Source organism: Schistocerca americana, chromosome 6, assembly GCF_021461395.2.
Source record: "Schistocerca americana isolate TAMUIC-IGC-003095 chromosome 6, iqSchAmer2.1, whole genome shotgun sequence".
Classification (NCBI taxonomy): Eukaryota; Metazoa; Arthropoda; class Insecta; order Orthoptera; family Acrididae; genus Schistocerca; species Schistocerca americana.
The window spans coordinates 119,666,068-119,693,825 of record NC_060124.1 but is presented as its reverse complement, the minus strand read 5'-3'; the positions used below and the strand labels follow the sequence as shown (position 1 = coordinate 119,693,825).

The 27,758-nt window shown below is 37.7% G+C and overlaps 1 protein-coding gene across 1 annotated transcript in view; it reads right to left on the bottom strand.

Moving 5' to 3' along the window:
• The window catches only part of LOC124619656, a 103,316-nt gene that overhangs the window by 56,246 nt on the left and 19,312 nt on the right, over positions 1–27,758 (bottom strand). The window contains exons 3-5 of the mRNA XM_047146188.1: positions 20,129–20,251; positions 11,746–11,906; positions 560–731 (exon numbers count right to left, since the gene is read on the bottom strand). Coding sequence (XP_047002144.1) covers positions 560–731; positions 11,746–11,906; positions 20,129–20,251 — 456 coding nt within the window. The remainder of the gene's footprint in view (positions 1–559; positions 732–11,745; positions 11,907–20,128; positions 20,252–27,758) is intronic.

The window sequence follows — 27,758 nt, the reverse complement described above, 5'->3', positions numbered from 1 at the left end:
GATGTCACATTTGACCAGACACAAAGAGAGTACATAGATTCCTCATTGGAGGGGGGGGGGGGGGGGGGGGGGAGTTGCAGAACCTTTAAGACGGCTTTAGGAATGGCGAACTTCTTGTAATAATGGCCTATAAATGGGTGCCACGTGTTTGGTTCTCCACAAAATTGGAAACATACAATACTAGTTCCAACCCAGCACTGGTTGGATAAAGGGCACCAGAAAGTTAGGACAAGAAGTGATTTAGGATTTGCCCCCAGACAAGACTTTTTTTCACAGCACATGTAACTTATAATCTCCATAGTGTTCCACCCATCTTCTACCACTCTCACTTGGCAGAAGAGGGCTTTTATGGAGAGAACTGAATGGAACAATCACAATTATTTTCTGAGAGCCACAACTTCAAGTTATTCCTAACAAATAAGATGAATGGACCAAAGATATAATTTCACCAATTCATTTCATAACAAACATGCAAACGATAGGGAGGGGGGGGGGGGAGGGAGAGAGAGAGAGAGAGAGAGAGAGAGAGAGAGAGAGAGAGAGAGAAAGAAGAGCTTACCTCAAGTTTATGGAGCAATGACAGAAGTATTGGTATTGCTCCAATTGATCCAGCTTTATGTGAATTAAATTCATTGTCATAAACTGAAGCACAAAGCAGCTCAATCATCTTGACCATTAGCTCCTGGGTACTGGTGGAGCTACTACTTAGTCTCTGCAGCTTCATTAGGCCACTACAAGAGGTATGCATGCAGTTAAGCACAGACACTTACTAAAGAGAGATAAATATACAAATATTAAATATTTGCATGCAACACTACGAAATTTATGATAAATTAATTGTAGTACCAGATTAATATTTTGTGATAGTTTATCAATGTTATTTGCATATTGTTTCCTGTTTAACAAAGAATTCTATCTTCCACCACACACCGAGCGAGGTGGCGCAGTGGTTAGCACACTGGACTCGCATTCGGGAGGACGACGGTTCGATCCCGTCTCCGGCCATCCTGATTTAGGTTTTCCGTGATTTCCCTAAATCGTTTCAGGCAAATGCCGGGATGGTTCCTTTGAAAGGGCACGGCCGATTTCCTTCCCAATCCTTCCCTAACCCGAGCTTGCGCTCCTCTCTAATGACCTCGTTGTCGACGGGACGTTAAACACTAACCGCCACCACCACTTCCACCACAACCCAAAGCATGTTTTTGCCACAAAATGAATTTGGGACATGTCTACACAGCATATACCACAATTTATGGCACATACATCCTCCAATAGCATCTTCTTCAAATTGTCATAATCAATCAATTTCAATAAAAATCCGTACAGAATGAAAATAGGAAAAAAAGATGCGTAGCTGCTTGGTTCATGGTGCACACAAACATGTCACAGAATTGCCACTCTTTCTCCATTTTAAAATATACACACACACACACACACACACACACACACACACACACACATGGCAACACTTTTTTTCACAAATGCAAAAGCTCTCTCAAAGATAAAATCACATTTTATATCAGAAATCAGAAAATATACTATGAATAAATGCAGGCAGAACACACAAACCTTTGTATTGCTGTCTGAGTATTTACCCAAAAGAGTCACAAAGTTTAAAGTATTAGAAATAGACAAAATAAACTTATTTTCCCAAAGCAACAATAAGAAGAACAAAAGATGGATTTAGAATCCATTTTCATTTAAATCTCAAACACTTTTAAAACACTATACAGAAAAAGTTAAAAATATGAAAGGAGGAATTGTGCACTTTGAGAAGTGGATAACATAGTAACTGATTCTTACACAGTACTTCTCCTGTATGAGTCTCCTAGTCAACTGCTCTCATTTCTCCAATATTCAATATGGCAGTTTACATGTGCTGAATTAGTTTCCAGTGCACTGTAAATATATTTTTTTTATAAGTGCCTGTCTTTATATAGACGGAGCGTTCAAAAAGAAACGACCAGGAGCCTGGAATGTGCAAACCAGTAGCAGGAGGGTAATATCGTGGTGTATGTAACGAGGTGTGGTTCCAACCAGAGCGTGGAAGTTCATAGCCCATCACTAGAGGGCACACGTGAAAGTCACGTGACTATACTGAGCTAGCAGCAGCATGCATCAATTGTCCAATGCTGCCAGTTGCATTGCAAACAGGGATATGGAGGCGTCAACAGAAGAGCAAAGAGGTGTTTTTCGTTTTCTGACAGTGGAAGGAGTAGGAGGAACGGACATTCATCGACAAATGTCACAAGTGTATAGTGAACACTGCATGTTCCTTGCAAGGGCCAAGGCTTGGAACAAGCACATCAGGGAAGGACTGGTGTTGTTAGCCGATGATGCACAGTCTGGAGCACCACACTGCATTACCAATGACATCGTCCAGATGGTGGATGCACTCATTTACCCAGGACCGCCAAGTGACAGTGAAAGTCAAAGCCACCATGATCAGATCGAGCATCTGAAGTGTTCACATCATCATGAAGGAAAGACTGCACATGGGCAAAGTGTGTGCTCATTGGTGCCCCTCGGTCTTCAACAACATCAGGAAGCATGTCGAATGGCCCACTGTCTTGCTCATCTGCAGCACTATGCTTGGGAAGGGAATGCGTTCCTGGCACAAGTGGTAGCTGGACTTGAGTCATAGTGTCATCACTTAGAACCAGAATAAAAAAACGACAAAGTCTCCAATGGAAGCATCCACAGTCACCACCACCAGTCACGAGTACAGGAAAGGTTATGCTGACATTCATCTTAGACCAAGATGGTCCCCTTCTGATTCACTTCCTGCAGCACAGGACAACAGTGAATGCCCAGTGTTACTCACAAATCTTGACCACCCTTCGCCAAACAATCAAATCAAAATGACCAGGCAATCTCACCTTTGGGGCCATTCTGCTCCACTACAATGTAAAGCCTCAATTGGCCAACACAGTCGAGGCACTCCTGCAGAAATTCAAATGGGGGGGGGGTTCTCGGCCGCCCTCCATACGGTCCAGACCTCTCTCCCTCTGATTATGCCATGTTTGGTCCCCTTAAAAGGCTCTGAGGGGCAAACAATACACCTCGGATGACAACATACAGCTGTATGTGTGGAACTGGTTAATATCACAGCCCCGGGAATTTTATGAGACAGCCATTCACCGCCTTGTGTCACATAGGGGCAAGTGTCTTAACAGCCAGTGTCAATACTTCTAACATACAGGTATTGGTTTCTGTAATTATGGCTCCAGCTCATTTCTTTTTGAATGCCCCTTATATCTTATCAATCTTTTATATATTTTTTAAAGTCTAATGTTTGCAAACACTAGAAATAAAATGTTGGCTACTGTAACATATTTCACCAGTTGCTGAGGTGTAATTTGGCTCACTAATGATGTTCCAAGCATAACAGTACGATGTTTTCCTTTGCTAGTTTGCCACATAATTATGTCAACAACTAGAGCTGTAAGTACCATGAAAAAGATTTCATTAGCCTCATTGACAGCACAGATCCATGTGACAGATGAGAAAAATGAAACTATATAAATGAGAACCCAAGTACGTTATTTGACTTAGTGAAACATAACTCAAGAAAGGTAGGGCCATTTTGTGATTTTGTGTTGAAGGCACTCAGTTGACAACACACACACACACACACACACACACACACACACACACACTCTCTCTCTCTCTCTCTCTCTCTCTCTCTCTCTCTCTCTCTCTTTAGACTCTCCATCTGAGCATAATAAACTTTGGTGCAGAGGGCTCCAAAGTACTCTAATCAGACTTTAAAATTTGCTCCAAGCAGATGAGAAAATCAAGATATTAGTGAGAAATTGTAGAATCAATTGTGCAAAATTGCCAGAGATTAAATCACTATTGAAAAGTTATAAGGACCATATAATGTTTGGTTACTGAGAGCTGGCTAAATCCAGGAGCTGGTACCAGGAGCTCTTTGGGAAAACCAAGGTTGCAGGGGACAGATGATGTATTTGTAGTAGTAGAAGAAAGGACTGTGACAACTGAGATGGGGCAAGAACGGGGTGAGGAGACAATAAGGGTAGAAGAGCACAAGTGAGGTGGCTCTGAGTAGCAGTAGTAAACTGGCTGGAATGGATTACAGTCATAAAACTGGGGGAAGGAGGAGGGAGAAATTTTGGGGAAATTAAGTGGGTAGGCAGTTTGAACAGGGGGGGAATACTGAGGAAAAGTTAAGGCAATGTTAAGGGATGGGGAGAGGACAAGGGGAGATTCAGGTCAGGGGCATAGCGAGAATGGGGAACATGGTGCACAGACAGTTGTCACTTATATAGTTTAGGGCAGCAGGGGCTACGGGAGGAGTGAAATGAAATGAGTATTGAAGCACTTGGTGAAGCCACAGTGTGATGATCAGAAGAATTTTCAGCAACTAGGTGTCAAGTCTGTAATTAGTCATAGTTTGGTGGTGGTCATTCATTTGATAAACAGCTCGTGTCATCTCACAGAACACTGTATACTAATTTAGCTACTTCTACAATTAGGTAAATGAATCATGCCTATCATACTATTATAAATTATTTTGAAATTAATTTCTAGCAGTCTCCATAGGAATGTGCAATTCCAGTACAAAAATGAAAAGTTATTTACTTAATTTTATCCATTGTTTTCCAGTGTTTCGACCGCCTTCAGTCACAAGTTGCGTTTATTTACTGCACTATGCATTTCTAGCCCTGGAGGCTCATTCTCAGGTGCTTTTTAATTATTTACATCAGGTTTTTTTACTTGTCTACCTGTTGATATTACATTTTTGTGTTACAACATGGTATATTGTAGATATAAGTTTAACAGCGTTAATAATTATAACTAACTTACAGTTTAACATTTTATAATGTCTGCTTCTGTTGTGCAGTTGGTGTACGCAATAAACATCTTTAATTTTGCAGTACATACTGGGATATATACATAGTCACACGCGTTTTCGCACATTGTAGTAGCAGAGCATAAATATGCCAAACATTCTCGTTCATACAGATGTTCTACTTCTAAATATAATTGATTTTCTTGTTTGACAGAAGATAATATGATATAGTATTGCTAGTGCACAGGTATTATTAAAATAATTATTTGGCACCATGTTTTAGGTTGTCAGCTGTTTGTACTATTATAGATTTGAATCCTCAGGAAAAAAAAAAAAAACTTTTTAAAGGTGTAGAAAAAATTGTGGCTGTTAAACTCTGTTTGTTCATGGAAAAAGTTTTCGGAATATTTTTCTTCGTGTAGCATTATTTCTAACTGTTCTCGTAGATTACGTTTTTTACTGTTGGGCTCTGTGTGAAGTACAGTTAGGTTGTTGTGGATGTCGTCAAGTCTGTGTTTATTAATATACATGTGGTTAGCTATTGTAGATGTTGTTAAATAATATCCTCACAGAATTTTATACTTTTGAAGCCACATACACAATAAAAAATGCGCATGAGTTAACAACTCTCATCAAAGATGTAAAAATCCCCGGAGAAGCTAGATTTGCCTCATTTGACATTATCAACCTGTTCACAAATATAGCTGTTAAAGAGACAATTGAAATTATTAGAAAAAACCTCATCACACAAAAAACTAACCATACCAGAGATTATAGAGTTGGTAAATCTACTTGAACTACTACTGTCCCACAACTACTTTTCATTTAATAATAAAATCTATCAACAGAAAGAAGTATTAGCTATGGGTAACTGCATGTCATGTTTCCTAGCTGACATTTTCATCAACCACTTAGAGAATAACTTCTTCAAAGGAGAAAATAAACTTGTTCAAAAAATTGTGTGTTACAAGAGATATGTAGATGACACACTACTCTTATTTGATGGTACTAAAGATGAACTTGAAGAACTCCTCACATCATTCAACTCACCCCACAATAAAATAAAGTTCACAATAGAACATGAAACAAATCAATCCATAAATTTCTTAGACCTCACAATTGTGAATGAACAACAAGAACGTAACTTGTACATTTACTGAAAACCAACCTACACTGACATCACAATACATGAATCTTCATACCACCCGAACACACATAAATAAGCTGTATATAGATCAATGTTGAACAGGGCACATAAATTACCTTTAAAACCTAAAGCACTAACACAAGAAACAGATACTATCAAAACAACTGCAGTAAATAATGGTTACTCTGTAAAATCAATTGATAAACTATCTAGAAAAATTCAGACCAACATCACTCACAAAAACACTGAAAAGAAAACTACCAACACAAAACAAATCTTCACAAACATTCCATACTTACGCACAGTATCACAAAAAGTAGCTAACATATTCAAAAAAACCAATATTAAAATATCTTTCTCCACAAACAGCAAACTTGCATACCACTTACCTCACACAGTGAACACAAACAAGCCAATAACACAACACAGTGGAATATATAAATTACAATGCAACAGTTACCCTGCCTTTTACATAAGAAAAACTGGAAGAACCTTCTACACACGGTATAAAGAACACACCAACACCTTTCGACTAAACCATTTTGAAAAATCTACAATAGCTACATGTATATTAATCAACACAGGCTTGACAACATCCACAACAGCCTAACTGTACTTCACACAGAACCCAACAGTAAAATAACTTATCTACTAGAACAGTTAGAAATAATGCTACACAAAGAAAAATATTCCGAAAACTTGTTGCATGAACAAACAGAGTTTAACAGTCATAATTTTTCTACACCTTTAAAAGTTTACTTTTTCCTGAGGAATCACATCTATAATAGTACAAACAGCTGACAACCTACAACATGGTGCCAAATAATTATTTTAATAATACCTGTGTACTAGTAATACTGTATCATATTATCTTCTGTCAAACAAGAATATCGATTATATTTAGAAGTAGAACATCTGAATGAACGAGACTCTTTGGCATGTTTACGTCTGCTACTACAATGTGTGAAAAAGTGTGTGACTATGTATATATCCCAGTATGTACTGCAAAATTAAAGATGTGTATTGCGTATACCAACTGCACAACAGAAGCAGACATCATACAATGTTAAACTGTAACTTAGTTTCATATTATTAACGCTGTTAAACTTATATCTACAATATACCACGTTGTAACACAAAAATGTAATATCAACAGGCAAACAAGTAAAAAACCTGATGTAAATCACTAAAAAGCACCTGAAGGAGAGCCTCCAGGGCTCGAAATGCACAGTGCAGTAAATAAACGCACCTTGTGACTGAAGGCGGTTTGTTCTTCATTTTACAAAAGTAAATCAGTCGCGGACGAAACACTGGAAAACAATGGTAAAATAAAGTTATATTTGCCAAGCCAGGCACTAAGAACAGTGTACTCATTTAAAAATACGAAACTTAAGCTAGCAAAAGTGATTTGTAGTGTCAAATTTAACAAAAAATATGTATCTCATGGTTTTATTCCAAACTACATTAACATTACGATAAAGTGACATTCACAAGCAGCCAGAATAGCTACAAAAAAATTCAAGAACAGCTGGTTATTTACACAAATCAAACTACAGCACAAGCAAAAAGAAGAACTTAATAGATCTCTTTACCACCTACATCTAGAGTTAACTAGCATACTACATCCATTAGAAATGTATTATGTAGACGAATATGTTACAACCTTCTGCACAAAAGTTAGAACTACTATAACCAATAAAAATACAAAAAAACTTGAATCCCTTCAAGTAAAATATGACAGTGCCCATAATAATGTAACTTCTAAAACACAGACTTTCTATGAAAGAGTTATCAACGAAACCAACATTAGCTTCACAAACACAGAATAAGCTTTACTGAACAAAGGCCTTAAACACAATAGTAAACCAAAATTTAATCATCATAATTTAAAAATCCTCATAGTTGATACAAAGAAAGTTGCAGATATGGCCAACCTGAACCACAATGAACAGATTGTCTTAGCACATAATGTTAACATAATTATCCAGAAAGAAGAGAAGAAAGCAAAACAACACTCCAACCCAACTTTGGAAGAAACCAAAGTGTTGAAACAACTGAAACACAAACTCAATGAACATGATGCTCTTGTTGTGAAATCAGATAAAGGAAATCCCACAGTCATCCTTTATAGAAATGATTACATTACTAAAACTCTTAATTTTTTCTCAGAAAATAACACTACTGAACTAAACCATGACGCAACCACTAAGTTTCAGAAAAAATTGAAGAAAATGCTTAACCAATGTAGCTTCCTCCTGTCTGATAAACAAATAAAAAGTTGCACATTAATGAATCCCACCGCCGCCAAACTCAGAGCACAGCCAAAGATTCATAAACAGAACTCTCCAATTAGACCAATTGTTAACTCCAAGAACACACCTGCATATAAACTTTCACAGTTGTTAAATAATATCCTCAGAGAATTTTACACTTTTGAAACCACATACACAATAAAAAATGCATGAGTTAACAACACTCACCAAAGATGTAAAAATCCCCAGAGAAGCTAGATTTGCCTCATCTGACATTATCAACCTGTTCTCAAATACGAGGGCAGTTCAATAAGTAAAGCAACACATTTTTTTTCTCGGCCAATTTTGGTTGAAAAAAACCGGAAATTACTTGTGGAATATTTTCAAACATTCCCGCTTCGTCTCGTAAAGTTTCATTGACTTCCGACAGGTGGCAGCGCTGTACGGAGCTTTTAAAATGGCGTCTGTAACGGATGTGAGTTGCAAACAACGGGCAGTGATCGAGTTTCTTTTGGCGGAAAACCAGGTCATCTCAGATATTCATAGGCGCTTGCAGAATGTCTACCGTGATCTGGCAGTGGACAAAAGCACGGTGAGTCGTTGGGCAAAGCGCGTGTCATCATCGCCGCAAGGTCAAGCAAGACTGTCTGATCTCCCACGTGCGGGCCGGCCGTGCACAGCTGTGACTCCTGCAATGGCGGAGCGTGCGAACACACTCGTTCGAGATGATTGACGGATCACCATCAAACAACTCAGTGCTCAACTTGACATCTCTGTTGGTAGTGCTGTCACAATTGTTCACCAGTTGGGATATTCAAAGGTTTGTTCACGCTGGGTCCCTCGTTGTCTAACCGAACACCATAAAGAGCAAAGGAGAACCATCTGTGTGGAATTGCTTGCTCGTCATGTGGCTGAGGGTGACAATTTCTTGTCAAAGATTGTTACAGGCGGTGAAACATGGGTTCATCGCTTTGAACCTGAAACAAAACGGCAATCAATGGAGTGGCGCCACACCCACTCCCCTACCAAGAAAAAGTTTAAAGCCATACCCTCAGCCGGTAAAGTCATGGTTACAGCCTTCTGGGACACTGAAGGGGTTATTCTGTTCGATGTCCTTCCCCATGGTCAAATTATCAACTCTGAAGTGTATTGTGCTACTCTTCAGAAATTGAAGAAACGACTTCAGGTGTTCGTAGGCACAAAAATCTGAACGACTTCTCCTTCTTCATGACAATGCAAGACCTCACACAAGTCTTCGCACCCGAGAGGAGCTCACAAAACTTCAGTGGACTGTTCTTCCTCATGCACCCAACAGCCCCGATCTCGCACCGTCGGATTTCCATATGTTTGGCCCAATGAAGGACCAATCCGTGGGAGGCACTACGCGGATGATGAAGAAGTTATTGATGCAGTACGATGTTGGCTCCGACATCGACCAGTGGAATGGTACCGTGCAGGCATACAGGCCCTCATTTCAAGGTGGCGTAAGGCCGTAGCATTGAATGGAGATTACGTTGAAAAATAGTGTTGTGTAGCTAAAAGATTGGGGAATAACCTGGTGTATTTCAATGCTGAATAAAACAACCCCTGTTTCAGAAAAAAAATGTGTTGCATTACTTAATGAACTGCCCTCGTATATCTGTTAAAGAGACAACTGAAATTATTAGAAAAAAACCTCATCACACACAAAAAACTAACCATACCAGAGATTACAGAGTTGGTAAATCTACTTGAACTACTACTGTCCCACAACTACTTTTCATTTAATAATAAAATCTATCAACAGAAAGAAGGATTAGCTATGGGTAACTGCATGTCAAGTTTCCTAGCTGACATTTTCATCAACCACTTAGAGAGTAACTTCTTCAAAGGAGAAAATAAACTTGTTCAAAAAAATGTGTATTAGAAGAGATGTGTAGAGGAAACACTACTCTTATTTTATGGTACTAAAGATGAACTTGAAGAACTCCTCACATCATTCAACTCACTCCACAATAAAATAAAGTTCACAATTGAACATGAAACAAATCAATCCATAAATTTCTTAGACCTCACAATTGTGAATTAACAACAAGAATATAACTTGTACATTTACTGAAAACCAATCTACACTGACATCACAATACATGGATCTTCATACCACCCGAACACACATAAGTATGCTGCATTTAGATCAGTGTTGAACAGGGCACATTCATTACCTTTAAAACCCAAAGCACTAACACAAGAAACAGATACTATCAAAACAATTGCAGTAAATAATGGTTACTCTGTAAAATCAACTGATAAACTATCTAGAAAAATTCAGACCAACATCACTCACAAAAACACTGAAAAGGAAACTACCGACACAAAACAAATCTTCACAAGCATTCCATACTTATGCACAGTATCACAAAAAATAGCTAACTTATTAAAAAGAAACAATATTAAAATATCTTTCTCCACAAACAGCAAACTTGCATACCACTTACCTCACACAGTGAACACAAACAAGCCAATAACACAACACAGTGGAATATATAAATTACAATGCAACAGTTGCCCTGCCTTTTACATAGGAAAAACTGGAAGAACCTTCTACACACGGTATAAAGAACACGCCGACACCTTTCGACTAAACCATTTTGAAAAATCTACAATAGCTAACCACATGTATATTAATAAACACAGACTTGACAACATCCACAACAACCTAACTGTACTTCACACAGAACCCAACAGTAAAAAACTTAACCAATAGAACAGTTAGAAATAATGCTACACAAATAAAAATATTCCGAAAACTTAATGAATGAACAAACAGAATTTAACAGCCACCATTTTTTCTACATCTTTAAAAGTTTACTTTTTCCTGAGGACTCAAATCTATAATAGTACAAACAGCTGACAACCTACAAAATGGTGCCAAATAATTATTTTAATAATACCTGTTTACTAGTAATACTATATCATATTATCTTCTGTCAAATAAGAAAATAGATTATATTTAGAAGTAGAACATCTGTATGAACGAGAATCTTAGGCATGTTTATGTTCCGCTACTACAATGTGCGAAAAAGTGTGTGACTATGTATATATCCCAGTATGTACTGCAAAATTAAAGATGTGTATTGCATATACCAACTGCACAACAGAAGCAGACATCATACAATGTTAAACTGTAACTTAGTTTCATATTATTAACGCTGTTAAACTTGTATCTACAATATACCATGTTGTAACACAAAAATGTAATATCAACAGGCAAACAAGTAAAAAATCTGATGTAAATCACTAAAAAGCACCTGAAGATGAGCCTCCAGGGCTCGAAATGCATAGTGCAGTAAATAAACACAACTTGTGGCTGAAGGTGGTTTGTTCTTCATTTTATAAAAAGTTATTTACGCTTCCTCAAAATGGTGAGCATCACAACAATCACACAAATGTTATCATGCTCACTAACTAAACTGAACACTGAATATATCAGACATCTTTTCACTCTAGAATAAACAGTAAATGTAATAATGACTTTAATTTTCATACAGTACCTCAAAACAATCTGTAATCCATTACACATTGAAAATTTTAGCTGATTGGGGCTATTGCCAACTATCATAAGCTTGATGAGTGGTACTAGCTCATGTAAGAAATCTATCGCATGATAGCTTGTAGTAATTTTGTCCAGTAATATATCCATTAGATCTGTCACCTATAACAAAAAACTGGCTAAGAAAAAGAATTTTCAAAATATTAAATAATAAAAGATTAACATTTATTTTTTGCTTTAAGTACAGAAAAAATATCCACAAATTGTTCAACTTAATTAATACAAAACTATAAAAAATAATTCATTAGCTTTACAACAGAAACAAACCCTTTGTCACGAACCACCCAATGTATAACATGTGGTGCAGTGCAGTGAAAAAAAACACGTGTGTGTGTGTGTGTGTGTGTGTGTGTGTGTGAGACAGAGAGAGAGGGGGGGGGGGGGGGAGGGATAACAAGACATTAAGGAATCGGAGGGCAATGCCTTAGAAATAAATTAACATAAAGCCCATGAGATATGAAAGAAAATGAAGTCACATTACAGTGAGTATTGAGACGGATAATCAGAAGGAGATAAGGATCTTAATTAAGAAAATAATGACAACAGATCACTAATACCCTCCAGCATAGCAAATGGCAATACTTATTGATATTATACATTGGAGGTCCCCATAAACTCTTTCTTTTCATTTGTTTAATTGTTTGTTTCAGTATAATTTTCTGACGATATTTATTAGAAGAAACAACAAATACAAGCAGCATAGTAGTTTACACGAGTTTAGCACCTCTTCGCTATGTTAAGGTATTCGGTCAATTAAAAATTAAATAAAATGATTCACAGATTCTTGCCTTCAAGAAGTTCAGTTTCCAATATGGGTGAGAGGTACATTCGAAAATACACCAAAACAAAAACATATTAAAACAAATAGCAACATTCATGCTTTCAAAATCACAGCTTTCTTCTTCAAGGAGGAAAGAGGCACTGGTAGGTGATACTTGACACATGGGATGGAAGGTTGGAACATCACTCACAACCCATGTCAAGAGGGCCTGACCTTGTATGAAAGAGGAAGCAAGAAGGGCGATAGAAATGAAATCAATGAATTAGAAGGAAAGTATTTGGAAGAAGAATTTCAGTCTTCAAATAACACACTATTATCTATCACAGACCTCTGTTGTGATGATAATAAATACTGTTCAAGTTTCTTCCCTCATTTGAAAGGGCATCCTCCTATTGTAAGAATACTTTGTGAGGTGAATGTCTGAGCTTACCAAAGTTGCATATGACAAACACTGGTTATCAAATTAAATTGACAATAAACTTGGAAAAAATTAAACATATTACTCTGTTCCTAAAATCTCCCTGGTCTATACATCCACTAATCAACATCCAAAACACCTCCACCTCTTTTGCCCTTGTCCTTTCTTTTCTTGTCTTTTTCCATCCCCTAGCTCACTCATGCCAATATTGTGCAACCCTCTCGCAACCATCTCGTCATGTTCTGCCACCTCATTTTCGTGATTATTACAGACATTAATTTACATTTTACTACTGCAGCTGAGAGGCATTGGTCTCCATCCACCCAACACTTCCCTACTTTACTTCTTGAGCCATGCTGCCTTGCTTTCCTTGCTCTATGTTAGCACAACTGCAGAGCATTCATGCAAATTTCATAATGATTTTTGTTTACAACAATTCTAACTTGATCATTTCTGCCACAGCATCTCAATTTCAGACTGTATTATTTTCTCTCTTTGGTACACCATAGTATTTGTAACAATTAAGTGTAACTCACATAGCTAGCCATCAATTCAGTACCCAATCCCACGATTTAGTTGTTGAAAGGTGCAGAGCAAATAAAATACAATGTTTACTTTGTGAGCTATAAAAAAAAGTGCTTAACATCTAAAAGTTTATATAAAAATAGAATATATGTGTAAGGTAGGTTGACATAGCAACATATCAAATGTGTATAGTGTTATTTTTTTAATTTTTTATTTATTTATTTATTTTTTTACTTTACTTTGTGCCTATGTATGTGTGTTATTACATTCACATAGAGTTACAATAAAATTAAGATAAAAATCACAGCAGGTTATGGCCCCAGAGCAATAAGAAAATAGAAAAGCTAAAAATAGAAGGCATGAATAAGGAAGAAAAGCAGTTAAAGATGTTTCAAGAAAACGAAGAATTTTGTGATATACACGTGCTCAAAGATAGTAGTACATTCAATCTGTGGGATGTTGAAATTCGAATATTATTTAATGCGCAAGACCTGTGTGATACTGTGGATGGAACTGAAACACTGGAAATCTGCAAAACTTTAGAAAAACGGAAAAAAATGGCAGAAAATAGACACCAAGGCAAAACATTTTATAATGAGAACAATTGATAAAAAGGTAAAGCCACATGTACTGTGCTGTGAAACTTCCAAGGCAACGTATGATAAACTTAAAGCAATTTATAAAAGAGATGCATCTGAAAGAACTCAGCAGCTGCTTCAAGAATTTTATAGTTTCAAGTACGATAAAACCAGAGACATAGCTAGTAATATAAGTGCACTACAGAATATAGTATTTGAACTGAATCGTCTCCAGTCAGAAAAGATGACAGATATTTTGATCATACCCAAGATATTGTCAATTTTGCCAGAAGAATAAAAACACTTTTCTCCAGCATGGGATTCGTCATCCAGTGATGAAAAGACTATGTAAAATCTAATTGCAAGGCTTATTAGAGAAGAGGAACGACTGAAAAACAATAATCAAGAAGAGAGTATTGCCTTTGATGTTGGGTTTAACAAAAATAAAAGAAAAGATATAATTTGTAAAACTTGTGGTGGTCGTGGACTTTTTGCAAGAGAATGCAAGAAGCCTGAGAAGAAAGAACACTGTTCTATATGCAAGAGAAATAATCACAAAGAAGAAGAGTGTTACTTTAAAAATAAAAGTAAAATTCAAGAACCAAAATTGAGATCTTTCAAGCCCTGTCCTCATTGCAAAAAGACTAACCAAAAAGAAGAAAATTGTTATTTTAAGAACAAAGACAGCAAAAGAATATCATTTTGCACTTTTGAAGACATAGAAGAGGATTTAGTCACTCAAGAAAAAAGAAACAAGACATTGATGAAGAAAAGCGTAAGCTGTACTTCAAAGATCAAAAGAATGTGTGAAGGAGTTCCTAATAGTTTATGCTCAACAGAACAATTGAAGGGCTCGAAGAGATATAGTCATAAGCCACAACTTTCACGAAATTGAGTTTTTCATGTTGCGGCATTCTTAACAATGTCTTCTTCACAATGTGTTGAAAAAGTTCCGTGTTACTCCAACAGATGGCAGGCTATGACGGAGTGCAGTTCTATGCTGTGCCATCTGGTGGTAATTTCAGAAGATACATAGTCACAAGCAACGGCAAAATGGCAGGTGGGTCAGGAATGTATGAAGCGTCTTCAGGTCTTCAACGCATACTTGACACAGACAGTAGTGGAAGTGAAGAGCTTTACCCTTTGGATCCTGACAGTGATGAATCTTGGCATCCATCGACCAGCAGTTCCAGCTCAGATGATGTTTTGGTAAGCATATAAAACGGTTTATTTCTGGTGATTAATTTCCTGTGGCTTGTGACTTTGTTTCTCTCAACATCGCCAACGCATCTGACAGCTATCCTGTTTATTAAGGATGAAACTTGATGAGCACATTACTGCTTAATGGTGCAATAATGTAGTTTCAAAGGCAGAAGATGTGAAAAAAATGTTTTCTCATTAATGTGATTTTAGCAAAATTTCATGTTTTGCCAAACATTTAGGCTATTTGAAGAAACTAAATGTAAGAAGTAATCCATACATTTTTGTTGGTTATGCACCAAATGGCTACAGGCTGTTTGATGCAGAAAGAAGAAATATTGTTGCGTCAAAAGATGTTGAATTTGAGCAGAAAGTGACAAAAGAAACTCTACAGAAAAATGTTGTTATTGATGAATTATCAAATGATACTAGCAATCAAGAAAATGAAATAGAAGACCATGAAAATCAAGGAGACAAAAGTCAAGAAGTACTAACATACAATGAAGATACAAGAAACTACAACCTTAGTTTGAACTGTTAGTTAGAACTAGTTTGAAAAAACCTGTAAAAAATAATTATTATGAAACAGCTTTACTTACCTATGAAGAATGTATGAGTGGTCCAGACAAAGAAAATTGGTTAAAAGTAATTGAAAAAGAAAAGAGATCTCTTCAACAGAGTGAAATATGGAAGTTGGTTAGTCCAGAGGAAGCAAAAGGGAAAGAAATCTTAACAAGCAAATGGATCTTTAAAGTCAAAGATGATGGACGATATAAGGCCAGACTAGTTATCAGAGGTTGTCAACAAGAAAAGGATATAGATTTCAAGGAATTATTCAGTCCAATAGTAGATATACATTCTTTTACACTGTTGTTTGCGCTGGCAGCAGAGAAAAGTTTCCATATGAGAGTGTTTGATGTCAAAACAGCATTTCTCTATGGGAAACTGGATGAAGAAATTTTTATGAAGATACCTGAAGGATAAAAAGAAGTTGGAAAAATCTGTGTTTTGAAGAAAGCTCTGTATGGATTTAAACAAGCCCCATCCAGATGGAATAAAACTTTGACAGATTTCCTAAAATCAGAAGGACTAATTCAATTGAAATCAGATCAGTGCACATTTAAAGATGCAACTGAAGAAATGCACATGGCTATACATGTTGATGATGGAATCATAATAGGAAAAGACTCGGAAAAAATTGAAAATATACTAAAGAAACTTAAGAAGAAATTTGAAATGGTTATGGTAGAAAATCCAGATATGTATTTAGAGATACAAATAATGAAGACAGAGGATGGAATATTTTTACACCAAGAACAGTATGCAAAGAAAGTACAAGAAAAATTCAATATGACTGACTGTAAGGCCATGAAGACTCCATTAGTTCCAGAGGGAAAGACAAATGAAGAAAATCAAGAAAATGAACTCATTGAATTTGCATCTCGTAAAGTCACAGGAAGCCTTCTTTATTTGTCATGTAAACCCAGACCAGATCTTGGATTTTGCAGTAAATTATGAGAGCCGCATCACAGAAAACCAAGAAAATGGATTACAAAAATGTAAAAAGAACTCTTAGATATCTACAAAGTTCCAAGAATTATGGTCTTTTCTATAAGAAAAAAGAAAGTGAAGAAGATGACAGTATTCATCTAAATGTTTATTGTGATGCCGATTATGAACAAGATTTAAGAGACAGGAAAAGTACAAGTGCATACACAGTTCTTTACAATGGTGCTCCCATTAGTTGGTGATCCAAGAAGCAAAGTGTGACAGCTACTTCATCAACTGAAGGAGAATACATTTCAGCAGCGGAATGCATCAAAGAAATAAAACACATCAATACCATAATACAAGAGTTAACCAGGAGAAAAGTGAAAATCATTCTTTATGTAGACAATCAAAGTGCTATCCAAATGATCAAATCAGGACAGTTGGTTAGACAAAGCAAACGTATAGATGTAAAATTTCACTATGTTAGCGAACAATACACAGAAGGTTTGTTCGAGATAAAATATTGTAATACAGAAGAACAATTAGCAGACATACTGACAAAAGTTCTACAAAGATCAAAGTTTGAGAAATTTAGAAATGATATTTTTTTAAAAAGAAAAAAGCTTGACATCTAAGAGCTTATATAAAAATAAAATATATCTGTAAGGTAGGTTGACATAGGAACATATCAAGTGCGTACAGTGTTTTTTTTTTCTTTACTTTACTTTGTGTCTATGTATGTGTGTTATTACATCAAAAAAAGTTACAATAAAATTAAGATAAAAGTCACAGCATTAGTGACATACTTGATACATGCAATTTTTTTAATCCAAAGCCTGTATTTTTGGGAGTTTAGCAGTTCTATGCACTGTTATGTTGCAGGATAACATTTTTGGATGATAATAAGAGAGTTTTACTTTATTTTGAAATTACTTTTTGAAATGTGCAATCTAATAATGTAAAGTAAAAAATACAGAGGTACAGAGCACTTAATATTTTAAGTAAGTTAAATTTTCAGTTTATGTACAAATAAAACTAAAACTGTACATGACTGATCGTTATGAAAAATTATGAAAATATGTAGGTGAGTGTTGAAGCCTAATATTAGTCAAGTAAAATAAAATACTAAGTTTTCAATTGAAATAAATTTATAAATCTGAATTTTAAGCAATATTCATACCATTTTGCAACAGAATACTAGTTTTTAAGACACAAGAAAGACTAAACAACTTGTAATGTGATAGAAGTTGAAAAAATATTGTAATGTGGTTAAGTACATTTTGATGAATCTTGTAACAACGGAAAGTTATAATCTGACTGTTATAAAATATATAAGCACAACAGGCTGAAGCTAAGAGGGACTTGTTATTTGGAAACTAATTATACAAACAGACTGTATGTTTCTGCCATCCTCATTTATCAAATAAATCAAAGTTAAAGCCATTAGCACAAAGTTATTCACAAGAAACACTAAGACCAACACAGCCTGCTACTAACATACGTAAATAAAGGAACAACAATTTTTTATGCTTTAACTTTACTGTTACCATCAGTGGAACAAGTTGCTCTGTGTTATAGGTCATAAACTATAATTACTCGCCAACTTAATGCATTGGCATTAAAATAATTATTTTTTGATTTTGGGACTGGAATGTTAAAACATTGAGAAGTAACAATGAATTTTCTTTAAAAAAGAGTACAACATATTAGCCCACAGTATTAGTCGGCCATAGTATTACTGCACGGGGAGTGAAGGCACATCAGTCAGCTTATTGAGCGATTTTATTGTGATATTTCATGAGGTCATGCTGAAACACTTAATAGTTTACCCACAACTGTCTTGAAATCAGTCACTGTTTGGTATGTTTTCCTTAGTAACCACTGTACTTGTTTACTGTAATGTCTGCAAGATACCACCACCACACAGTGCATGGTGGTGGCTACCTCGTAGCACTACTAGTCATTCCCTTTCCTGTTCCTCTTGCAAATAGAGTGAGGGAAAAACAACTGTCAATGCGCCTCTGTATGAGTCCTAAGTTCTCTCATTTTATCTTCAAGGTCCTTACAAGACATGTATGTTGGCAGGAGTAGAATCGTTCTGCAGTCAGCTTCAAAAGCCGGTTATCTAAATTTTCTCAGTAATGTTCTACCGAATAGATCATCATCTTCGCTCCAGTGATTCCCACCTGAGCTCACGAAGCATCTCCATAATACGTATGTGTTGGTCAGACCTAACCAGTGACAAATCTACTAGCACGCATCTGAAGTGCTTTGATGTCTTCCTTTAATATAACCTGGTGGAGACCCCAAATACTTGAGCAGTACTCAAGAATGAGTTTCATTAATGTTCTATACTTGCCTTCCTTATAGATGTACTGCACTTTCCTTGAATTCTCCCAATACTATGAAGTCAACTCTTCACCTTTACTACTACCGACCTTACGTGCTTGTTTCATTACATATTGCTTTCCAAATGTTACATCTAGATATTTAATCAAGATTACAGTGTCAAGCAGCACATCACTAATACTATATTTGAACGTTACAGGAATATTTTTTCTCCTCATTTGCATTAACTCACACATTTCTTCATTTACAGCGAGCTATCATTCATCACATATTCTTCTACAATTACTCAACGATGACACATTCCCATATGCTACAGTATCATAAGCAAATAGTCACAGGGTGCTGCTCACCCCTAGCATTTATGTATACAGAGAACAAGAATGGTCCCATCACACTTGGCTAGGGCAATCCCAACAATATCCTTGTCTCTGATGAACATTCATCATCCATGACAGAACACTGGATCCTACTACTTAAGAAGTCTCCCAGCCACTTACATGTTTGAGAACCTATTCCATATGCTCAGACCCTTAACACTACACATTGCAGCACTGAATCAAACCCTTTCCAGAATTCTGAGAATAGGGAATCTGCCTCTTGCCTTTGATCCATTGCCCACTGTATATCATGCAAGAAAAAGATAAGCCGAGTTTCTCACAAGTAATGCTTTCCAAATCTGACTGATTTATGGACAGAAGCTTTTCTGTCTTTAGGAAATGTATTATATAAATTTTCGGAATTAGAATATCCTCAAGAATTCTGCAGCAAACAGATATTAAAGATGTTGGTCAGTCATGGTTTAAATTGTATGCTGTGAAATAAACACTTTATGGAAGCAACATGTATTTTATTGTAAAGAAAGACTGCATGAAAAAAGGAATTCATGGCACACAAAGCTGTTAACTGAATTGCAACTACTTATTATACTAAATCTCTTAAATAAGCATGAGAACATACCTACATTATTTTGAAGGTTTCTTACCTGCTTTATGTAATGTCGCATTTCATTTTGATTATCACAGTTCACAGGATTAGTCATCACCATCCGAAGTGAAAGGCACAGAGCATTCCACATCATTTTGAAGAGGTCAAGTTCCTTTTGTTCCTGTCAATAACATTGCTTTGTAATATGTCCATAAAATAACAGAGCAAGATGAGCAACTAAATGAAACAAGTAGCCTTTCTTTCCTCCCCTACAATTGCTATGTTAAGCTCCGAGATACTATGGGAAAAGACCTACACTCGTGATTTCAGGTCAGAGAAAGGAAGTCAAGACGCAAATTTATCCCTATCTCAGTTTATCTATGACTGCATTCCCACGTTAAATCACAATGGAAATTTTAAATCAGTAGTTTTAGATGAGGAACCGATGGTACCTAGAAAATATTTCAGTCATGTAGGGTCTAGAATGAGCAACCAGTGTGAGACATATGTTTACAAACTGCTTATGTTTCATAGTGTATTACTTCCTTGTGCATTGTTAGTGTAGGAAGAGTAACATAAATTGCACTTGTGAGGGTTATTGTTGTTGGTGTCCAGCCAGCCACACTTGAGAGGGCTCTGCATGTACCCACAAAACAGCCAACACACTGAGCATGCGTCATCCAAGAGAAAGTTACAACTGAATCAATGTGTCACTGAGTTATTGTCACATCAGACTTTTATTCAATTTCAAGCTTTCGACAGTTTCCTCCACTGTCATCATAAGGAGATTTCGGTAGGCTCTTGGGTCTTTTACTTAATTGGCCATGAAGGTTAAACAAATCCACAGGACTTCCAATTACTATAAGATTGAGAAACAAGTACACACAGATACCCTGTCATCAGGTGATCAGCCTACAGCATTCCTTCCTTTCTTTGGAACTACAACAAATAAAATAGTCAGAGTCCATGGCAGATGTGGTGTTCAATCCATTTTCTGATCATGGAAGAAAATTACAGAGATTCTATGCCCAACAGAACACAGCCTTGTTCTCAGTTGACCTGGAATTTATAAAATACATTGTGAATGTTGTAGCAGTTACACTGGTCAGATGATATGAACAATTTCAGAACACTGCACAGAGCACCAATGCCGCTTAAAAAATGTAATTTCAACAAATCTGCATTTGAAAATGTAGCCTCGTGAACAAACACACAATTATACTTGATGAAATCGAAATATTAGTCCATACATTTACCTGCTAGGCCTCCGTTGCAAAAGAACCCACTGAGATCAGAATGTGCAGCAAAAAATTAAACTGGAATACTGGCTACACCTTTAGTGGTGCATGGAAATGGGTGCTTGATGCTGAAAGGCCACAGAGGAACCAGATGAACTACCTGCCATGCAATGAAATCAGCGTAGCTACCAATGTTCTTGAGTCACAGTCAGCAACATAATCTCTGGTAGCATGTAGAAGCTCTGTGACTTATCCTTGACACAATTCAGCCAACTTAATAAAGTACCTAATGGCCTACTGAAACCTCCTGACGACCAGGAAGGAAGTTACCGAAAATTTGAGATTGATTACAAATCTGATGCAGCAAAAACTCCATAAAGCATTTCCTCAAGAATTCTAATGGCTAATAATACATACAAAACTAATTTTCTCTATGAATCAGGAGTATACAAATTACAATGTCCCAATTGTAATGCAAGTTATGTAGGGCAAGCAGGGAGAAGTCTTGAGATTAGATTTTGTGAGCACATGGCATTAGAGAGGAGGGACAGAGTTGAAAAATCAAATTTTGCTGCCCATCTTGTTGACACTGGACATAGTCATCTTTATATGACCTCTTTAACTGAAGCTCCTGCATAGAGGGAATAAAGGCAGAGTTTTAGATCTCCTAGAAGGGATGGAGGTATTTTGTTATCAGGGATCTCTCATTGCCACCTCACTCAATGAGCAGTTGACAATGAGAAACACCCAATTTTGAAGGCCATCTCATTAACAAAAAGAAATGGGACTTTAAAATGTCCAAAGACAGATGCATAACACTTTTTTTTCCTTTATTGTATTTCAATTCCCCATCGGGGTGGGCTGGCAGCAGCTTATGCGCTGCTCTTCAGCCGAAAGACATAGAACAAACAATAGAAGACATTTAAAAAACAACAAAGGAGAAAACATGGTGAACATAGACACAAAAAAAGGGGGAACATCATGGAAGACAATAGACAAAAAAGGGGGCGACTGTAAAATGGAGATAAAAACCGTAAAAAAGTAGCACACACAAAAAATCACACTCTGGGACAATTAAAAGAAACAAGGCGCAGTATGGCCAGAGCATAAAAGTATCAATGGATGGCATAGCACATAACAAACACTGACAGTAACACTAAGTACACGGCCAGCACACAATTACAATCACACCTCTCGACGCACAGGAGAAACAGCACTAAACACAACACTGACGTGGCATGATGATCAAAACGGAGGATCTGCCAGGCTCAAGGAGATAAGGGAGAAGGGAAAAAGGGAGGGAGGGGAAGAGAGGGGGGGGGGATGGGTGGGGGGCGTGCCAGAGAGGGCCAGGTAGGGAGGGACATGGGAGGGAAAGAGGCAAGGATGGGGGCAGGGTCTCGGGGGGGGGGGGGGGGGGGGGGGGAAGAAAATCCGATCTAGGGAGAAGGAGGGGAGAGGAAAAAAGGGGGCCCTATGGAGGGGGGCAACAAGGCCAGGTTATAGTTGGAAGGAAGGGTATATGTCACGGCGAAGTTCATCATCCGGGAGGGGGAGGTGCTGGAAATTGCCCTGATGAAGGAGATGGAGGGTGTGGAGGTGGAGAGAGGGAGGGATACAGTGATAGAGGCGCGGCAACTGGCGGGGCGTGGAGAGGAAGGAGGAAACCAGGGGGTGGGGGGGGATCAAGCCTGCGGACAATGTAAATGATGCAGAGATGTTGGAGGAACAGGAGGAGGTGGGGGAAGGGGATGAGTTCATACAGGAGCCGTGCGGGGGAAGGAAGGCGGATACGGAAGGCAAGGCGGAGTGCATGGCATTCAAGGATTTGGAGGGCCTTGTAAAAGCGGGTGGGTGCGGAGATCCAGGCAATGCTGGCAGAACAGAGGATAGGACAAATGAGGGATTTGTAGGTGTGGAGGATTGTGGAAGCATGCAATCCCCATGTCCAACCAGACAGGAGTTTCAGGAGGTGGAGGCGGGAATGGGCTTTCTGCTGAATGGTCTGGAGGTGAGGGGTCGAGGTGAGGGGTCCAGATGAGGTGACGGTCAAGGGTGAGGCCAAGGTATCTCAGGGTGGGGGTGAGTTGGATAGGACGACCATAAAGGGTGAGGTAGAAATCACAGAGACGGAAGGAGCGGGTGGTGCGGCCTATGATGATTGCCTGGGTTTTGGAGGGGTCGAGACAGAGGAAACACTGGTTACACCAAGTGGTGAACTGCATAACACCTCGTGAGTACAGCTCTATGTGGTGATAGGCAACAGCTCATTAAATGAGAACAGAATTCATAGCTCATGAACCAAGCCATTTTCCCAGTAGCCACAGTCAGTGCATGTGTCAGTATGATTATTAACACCTAACCAAGTTACATAAGATCCCATAAAAAACAGTCATAAGATTTTACAAGTCATTTTGTACATTGCATTTCCCTTGAGATTCTAACACTGGTTTATACATGACAGCCATGTCAGTTACTTTCATAATGTCAGCCAATTTGGACGTGCAATATACCGTATTTACTCGAATCTAAGCTGCACTTTTTCTCCAGTTTTAGTAATCCAAAAAACTGCCTGCGGCTTTGAATCGAGTGCAAAGTAAGCAGAGGTTCTAAAAAATGTTGGTAGGTGCCACCACAACTAACTTCTGCCATCTAAAATACGTAGCGCTACACAGGCATGCTTTGCAGGCACAAAGATAAATACTGGCACCAAAACCTCTGCATCAGTAAATAAATTAAAAGAAAAGGTAGCAAAATGTAAACATTATGCCATGTATTCTTTTGTGTTTGCTGCTATCTCATTTAAATCCTGTATGCCTAATAAACTACAAAACTAGTGTGAAACAACAGCAAACGCACTAGAATATACATATCATGTCATGTTTATATTCGTTTTATTCTTATGCTGAATAGAAATGAAGCACGGCAACTGACTCGATTTTTAAATCTAAGATGACTCTAACTTCTGTGCAGAATGTAATGTACTAAAGAGGCGTCTGCAAAGATTTTCAAATGGGAGAAAAATTTTCGCTAAACTCTCGTTCAGAACATCTATCACACGCAGTCTATTATTTGGTTTTTGTTGATCATTATCAAAGAAAGAAGCAGTGTAATTAACAACAAATAGCAGTCTCTTGCCATTGTTTCGCTTATGAGACAATTCCTCTCTTTTTTTTATTGTAAGCTGCGGTAGTGCCCACAAAAGCAAGCCATGCCGCGAGCGGCGACAGGTCGTAAACACACATTATCAGAATGCGACAAACAATGCAAGACACAGTACAATAATGCATTTTCAGCTTAGAGTGATGTAAACACCTATAACAAAGAGAATGGCTCTTATCAGATCAAAGCAAAATAAGCAATCAATTCAAACCAGATGAAGCACATGAAAAAGGAAGGGTACCGGTATAAATATGGACGGAGCACCTGACACATAGCAATGGCTACTTGGTAAAGCTTAACTGTTAAGCTTATGACTTGAACCAAACTACTGTAGCTGTATCTTCACCCATTCGACCTAAATTGTGTCTCATGTTACAGTGGACCAACTTTGTTTCGATTTGGAGGTGCGGTCTAAGACTTTTCTCTCCCCTTGAATTTCAAGTCTCAAATTTCAGGTGCGGCTTAGATTCGGGAAATTTTTTTCCCTTGATTTCGAGTCTCATTTTTCAGGTGTGGCTTGGATTTGAGTAAATACAGTACGTCCATAATCTACAACTTTTTTAAAAATATTAGTACTGGTTTTAGTTTTTATAAAAGAAAATGTTGTTTAGTATTTTAATTTGTGTCACCTACAAATTGAGTTTTTCTTTTGTTCTAACATAATCTCTGGACATGTTTTAGAAGAAATTTTATTACTTTTTACCTCTCAAGGAGGGTGCAAATTACTACTGACATCACACACGAAGGTTAACTGCATATAAATGTAAGCAGCAATCTCAGTTTAACTGATGTTTGTTATCTGCAATGTCAAGTGGTATCATGTGCTATTATATTTACAAAAAGTCATCATAACTTGAATATAATGGTACGCACATTTACGTTGTACAAGGTGATATATTTGTGATATGGTTTACATTTGCAGTTTAATGCCTTGTTCTCATTATCTGCAACAAATAGATTAAAATCCACGCTAATGCTGCCCTTCCTCCTATCAAGGATTTCCTCAAGAATGTCTCAGTGAAAAACATTGTTAAGAACTATAACTGTCTGCTAAATGAAACCTACAAGTCAACTTGCTGAAATATCACTTACAAGAACACTGGACAGAAAATCAGTCAGTCCTAGGAGACATGACACTAATACCACTTAACGCAACATCTAGCCTTGGTAATGGCTTCTGTTATGTGAGAAAGAGATTCCACAAGTTTCTTCAGGTATTCCACATTCAGATAAAGTCGCTCACTGATGTTTAGATCCAGACCTGAGGGAATGCTTACTGCTTTTTTCACACACTGTCCACAATAGTTCCAAGTATTTTCAATGGTATGGACATTGGGTGATTTAGTGTGACAGTAAAGGTGTGAAAGGGTGCCTGAGTGTTTGTCAAACCAGGAACATGTATGTGCTGCCTTTTGAATATGGTTGTTGTCATCTTGGAAGATGGGCCTATCTGTAACATACTCATAATGAACATGTAGAAAAAAGAAAAATACTTGGCCACTGAGAATACTGAAACCAACGTTCTGATTCAACTTGATATATGTTTGCAGGGTCCATGTTGACTGGCATGAAGAAGAATATTCTGTCAAGGTACATCATTATGTCTGAAGTCAGAATATGTTGCAGATTTTACAACAAATTCAGGTCAAGGATACTGGACAATAGTTTTGTGGATTGCTTCTGTTACCCTTCTTGCAGACATGTGACACCTGTTCTTTCTCCCAACTAAGGGGCATGGTTTCTTGTTTAAGGAAACTACAATAGACTGTAGTTAGAAGAGGGGTTATCTTGGCCACAAATTCAGTATAGAATCTGACAGCAATTCCATTGGGCCCTGCGGCTTTGTTCAGTTTTAACCATTTCAGCTTTTCCTCAACACCACTGACACCAATATGAATGTCACTCATCTTTTCAGTGGCTCCTTTGGGACGGAACATTTGAAAACACAGTTAAGTATTTCTGCTTTTGGTCTGCTACCCTCAATTACAGTTTTCACCTCGACTGTGAGTGACTGGACACCAATTTTGGTGCCACTAATATCCTTCACATACAACCAAAATTTCTCTGAGTTTTGTGAGAGACCTTTTGCCAGTATTCCGCTACATCAGTCTTGCCAGCAATTGTTCTTTTTCTACCCGAACATGTTATTTCATTCAGCATCTCTGTACCTATAGCCCAGTGCTTCGTTTTATACCTATTATGCAGTACTCCATTTCTTGAGAAGTTTCTTTACAGAAAGTATACCATGGAGAGCCCCTCCCATCATGAACTGTTCTACTGAGTACGTATCTATCCAGTGCGTGGTCAACTATTCTTTTAGACTTGAGCCATAATTCATCTGAACGCCCCTATGCTGAATTAAAAGTATCATGTTCCACACTGAGATACGACACTAATACTCCTTCATCTAGTCTACTGAACATTATAAATATTTCTACTTGTGTTATACTTGAGTCAGCTTAAAGTGATCCCTGATAGTTGCAGTGGACTGGGTGCGGCAGCTTTGCAGGACTACCTCAACCAATAACGTAATGTGATTTCGTAACCATCTCTATGGCAATGCTTCAGTGTTGTCAAAGCTCTATAGATGGCTACTGTTTCCACCTGCAGCCATTAGTGCTTTGCAGCTGGAAGTATGCAACAGCACTGTGAGCTGTCAGGAGTTTTCTCAGACTGTCTTGACTATGGTTACCCTTTGTACTTGGGTAATCACTGCTGCTACAACTGCCTCATGGTCACTGATACCAGTTTCAAAGTGAACATTGTCAAAGAGGTTTTGTCTATCTGCTGCCATTAGATCTAATATACTTCCTTCACGGACGGGGAGGGGGGGGGGGGGGGGGGGGTTATGAACTCTGTTTTAGGCAGTTTGTAGAGAAGGCATATAGTAGTGTTCCACAGGCTACCTTGCCACACCCACTACTAACAAAATTGTAGTTATCCCAATTGACTTTGGATGATTAAAGCCACCCCGACAATTACAGTATGATTGGAGAATTTATGTACAAGCGAAATGAGAATACATTGTATATCTCCTCCCCTCTCCCTTGAAAGAATTCATCATAAGTGAGTTCAGCAATCTCAGTGTAGCCTTAAAATTAGAGATGATAATATTTTAATTTCATATAACAATTCAAATCTAGAAATGTGAGTACAGGTGCAACATCACCATTTGGTGACTATGGTTGGCGCCATAGAATGGTGATGGCGGCTCTGTTGCAAGGGCAGGTGAAGCTAGTTTGAAAGACAGTTTTAACAAGTCAGCAGCTGAAACCCTTGCATGACAAG